The 3,781-nt window shown below is 45.9% G+C and overlaps 1 protein-coding gene across 1 annotated transcript; it reads right to left on the bottom strand.

The window, feature by feature from the left end:
- Positions 1–936, bottom strand: LOC103666153 (olfactory receptor 4D9-like). Its single transcript, XM_008694180.1, has one exon. The coding sequence runs from the start codon at positions 934–936 to the stop codon at positions 1–3; it is 936 nt and encodes a 311-aa protein (XP_008692402.1).
- Positions 937–3,781: the final 2,845 nt, after the last annotated feature.

The following is a 3,781-nucleotide window of genomic DNA, read 5'->3' as shown; positions in this document are numbered from 1 at the left end:
CTATTCTTTTTCAGAAGGTCCAAGTCTTCTCCTCAGTCTCCTCATGGATGACTTCATCTCCTGGTTCCTCAGGGTGTAGATCATGGGGTTCAGGACAGGGATGATGACTGTGAAGGTGATGGAGACAGCTCTGTCCATGGGGAGGGCAGTGAAGGGCCGGGCATAGACATAGATGCAGGGCACAAAGTGCAGGGTCACCACGGTGATGTGGGAGGTGCAGGTGGAGATGGCTTTCCTCCTGCCCTCCCCAGCGTGAGACCTCAGCATCATCAAGATGACTGTGTAGGACACAAGGAGGAAGACAAACCATAGTGTAGAGATTAAACCATTGTTGGAAATCATTAAGACCTCAAGAGCAAAAGTGTTAGTGCAGGCGAGTTTGAGGACCTGGGGGACATCACAGTAGAAGCCATCAACAACATTAGGTCCACAGAAGGGGAGGGGCAGCAACAGGGAAATCTGCACGATGGAGTGGACAAAGCCCCCCACCCAGGAGGCCACAATGAGGGCAGTGCATCGCCCCCTACTCATGATGGTCACATAGTGCAGAGGCTTAGAGATGGCCATGTAGCGATCAAAGGCCATCACAGAGAGAGAGAAAATGTCCGCCCCACCAAGGAGGTGGAAGAAGAACATCTGAGTGATGCAACCATTGAAGGAGATGGTCTTCGTCCTTGACAGAAGGTCCACGAGGACCTTGGGAGCAGTGATGGAGGAGAAGCAGATGTCCAAGACTGAGAGATTGCGGAGCAGAAAGTACATGGGGGTGTGAAGGCGGGACTCACAGGTCACGGTGACCATGATGAGGACGTTTCCCAGCACAGTTGATGTGTACACCAAGAATAACAACGGAAATAAGACCAAGCTCAGCTCTCGGGACTGGGTCAGTCCTTGAAAAATAAATTCTTTCACTCTGGTGTAATTTCCCTGCTCCATTGTATCATGTTTTCTCTTCTTCAACTACCTGGGGAGAAAATAGAAAAGAGAAAGTATATCATTAAAAACAAAAGGAATGGGAGTTATAGGACTGGAGTGTCTCAGGGGTTATTTTTTCAATTATTTTCCTTTTGGGCAGGGATGACTACAGTTTAGTAAGTTATCCCCAGTAGATGGTGTTTGAGTTCTTTCAGAGCAAACCAAAGAGTGGGTTTCCAATGGAGGCAATTAATTGAAGCACCTAAATCAGCATGCTATTAAATTCTTATTAAAATTTTTTAGAGTTGCATAATTTTACATATTCTGTAACTCTTTTGAAAAGCCACTAAGTGGTTAGTTTTGTTTTGCAATGAATACTCCTGTATCTAATTGTTAGGAAGTGGGAAACACACAGGGGAGAAGTATAAAGCACAGCCTCATGGAAGCTTAGAGAGTCTTCTCTCATCATCTTCCACAGTAGACAGTCTGTTTGGCATAGTCTGTGCAAAAGTTCATGGTGCTTGATGATCAGCACTGAGTTCAGGCAAGAAAAACAGTCTCCAGTTGGCTTTCGCCCTAGCACAGACGTGTTTGCCGCAGCTAACACAATTCGAGCACGTGCTGCTTTTGTTTTCACTTCTTCTTCTCCTTGGTGTCCTGTTCTCTTTTGTCCATGGGGCTCGGCAAGTGGGAGCTGCAGTCCCTGCTTCACATCATGCCCCTGGCAGAGACTTTACCGCCTGGGCCACCGGACAAATGGCTGTCGTTTCTTGGGCTCCCTCCCTTCTCATCGCCTACGCTTGGATGGCACTTCCTCTCATCTCACTATTTGTAAAAGCTTCAGTTTTGTGCAAAAAACACAGTAGACCTGAATTTGAATATAGATTTTGTCTTAATTGAGTAGGTGGCTCAATGCCGAGGTGACTGTGAGCTTCCGTTTATCATCAGTAAACCTGGGTATAATCATGTTTGTGTCATAGTGTTGTGCCGTTTGAATGGACTTGTTTTATTCTTTAACCTGAGTTCCCCCAGACCACGTGTCCCCTCATATAGCAGCTGCTGCCAGTTTGCAGGGCCCGCCTTCTCTACAACAGTATTTGGGAGGTACTGTTAGACTTTTCCTATAAAAGACAGTTTTTTGAAAGAATTGCAACGATGACCAAACGTAGCATTTGAAAGGCAGATATATTCCATAGAATGGAATATTATTCAGTTAGTTATAAAAAGAAATGAGCTATTGAGGCCATGGGGAAAAAAAGAGGGGCCTTAAATGCATATTGCTAAGTGAAGGAAGGTCATCTGGAAAGGTGCACACTTTATGACTCCAACTGTATGATATTCTGGAGAAGGCAAACTGTAGTAGAAAGATTAGTGGTTGCCAGGGGCTGAGGTGTGCAGGTGGGGAGGGATGAGTAGGTAAGGCAGAGGGGATATTTAGGGATTATGTTTTTAATCATGGATTCATGGCATTATGCGTTTGTCAAATCCACAGAACGCACAACAAAGAATGAACCCTAATGCAAACTAAGGACTAGTAACCGTATCCATATGGTTCCTCCGTTGTGAATGAGGGCCGCACACCTAGTGCAAGATGTTAGTAATGGGGAAGCTGGTGCGGACAGGGAATGTGTGGAGCTCTCTGTACTTCCTGGTTAATTTTTCTATAAGCCTAAACTGCTCTAAGAACTAAAATCTATTCATTTTTGAAAAAGCAGATATACCAAAGGAGAACTAAAATCTATTCATTTTTGAAAAAGCAGATATACCAAAGGATACAACAATTTAGATCATTTCCATTTTGTAGAGAAACACATTTTATAAAAACTTTTGTTACCAAGGTTCACTTTCTATGAATCCTAATTCAGTGCTTTCCGCCTGCTTCCCAGCCTGTTGTAAAGAGAATGTTTACAATAAGTACTGCTTTGGGTGGTGACAGGCATCTGGCTTTTGCGGTTTTGTCAACTGCTTACAATAAGATCGCCCTTTGCAGCTCTCTCTGTCTCAAAAAAAAAAAAAAAAAATCAGCTTTGTTAAGGTGTAACTTGTATATAATAAATGGCACACATTTAAAGGGCACGATTTGATGCCTTTTGACAAATACATACACCTGTGAAGCCATCCCTACGATTAGGATGAGGAACATCTCCATCCACCCCCAAAAGTCTCCCTGAGCTCTGGAGAACTGTGGAATTCTTGGCACATAACCCAAACCTCTGCACCGAGACAGGACCTGAGTTTATCAGGGCCTTGGGCCGCAGAGGGCTGTGTCCTTAGGATGACCGCAGCGTCCCGTTAAAATGCCTGCCTGAGAAAGCACAGAGCTGCCAGGAGCGTTTACTGTCTGTTCCAGCTGACACGTGCACACAGGTCCCTGACCTCCCTTTCTCAGAGCATTTACTAAAAAGGGCTTGCAATTGTGAGCGTGAATTTCCTGCAACACAGGTTTTCTCAAGGACCTGAGAACCGTTCCTTTGAACGTGATCATCAGGAAGGACCGGCCTCTGTCTCCCTGTGTCTGTGCGAGGTCAGAATCCTGACTTCCCTAACCGCCCCTAGCAGACAGAGCAAGACGAGTCTCAGGGACACTGACCAGCCCCTCGCCATCTTTCCCTTGTCAGACGCCCTCCTCTTGCTCATTCCCCTTCCAGAATGCCTGCCCAGTCACCTCTGCGCAAACGAAGATGGAACTCACTTTCCCCGCTGCTAGTGCTTACTGAATACAGCCCGTGTCACCATTTCAACTAACGTCAGGCGCTGTTCAGTTCTGACACTGCTTTGTACTCCTTCTCTCCGTATTCCATCCACACTGAAGCCAGCCGGGTCCTGCCGTGCAGCATGGGGTTCTCTGCTCTCACTGTACTTTCTC

Source organism: Ursus maritimus, unplaced genomic scaffold (assembly GCF_017311325.1).
Source record: "Ursus maritimus isolate PB19 unplaced genomic scaffold, ASM1731132v1 scaffold_23, whole genome shotgun sequence".
NCBI classification, from domain to species: domain Eukaryota; kingdom Metazoa; phylum Chordata; class Mammalia; order Carnivora; family Ursidae; genus Ursus; species Ursus maritimus.
The sequence above is the reverse complement of the archived record's forward strand: the minus strand, read 5'-3'. Positions and strand labels throughout refer to the sequence as shown.

Bases quoted from the DNA above. Each gene is read 5' to 3' on its own strand.
- LOC103666153 (XM_008694180.1), bottom strand. From the start codon at position 936: ATGGAGCAGGGAAATTACACCAGAGTGAAAGAATTTATTTTTCAAGGA.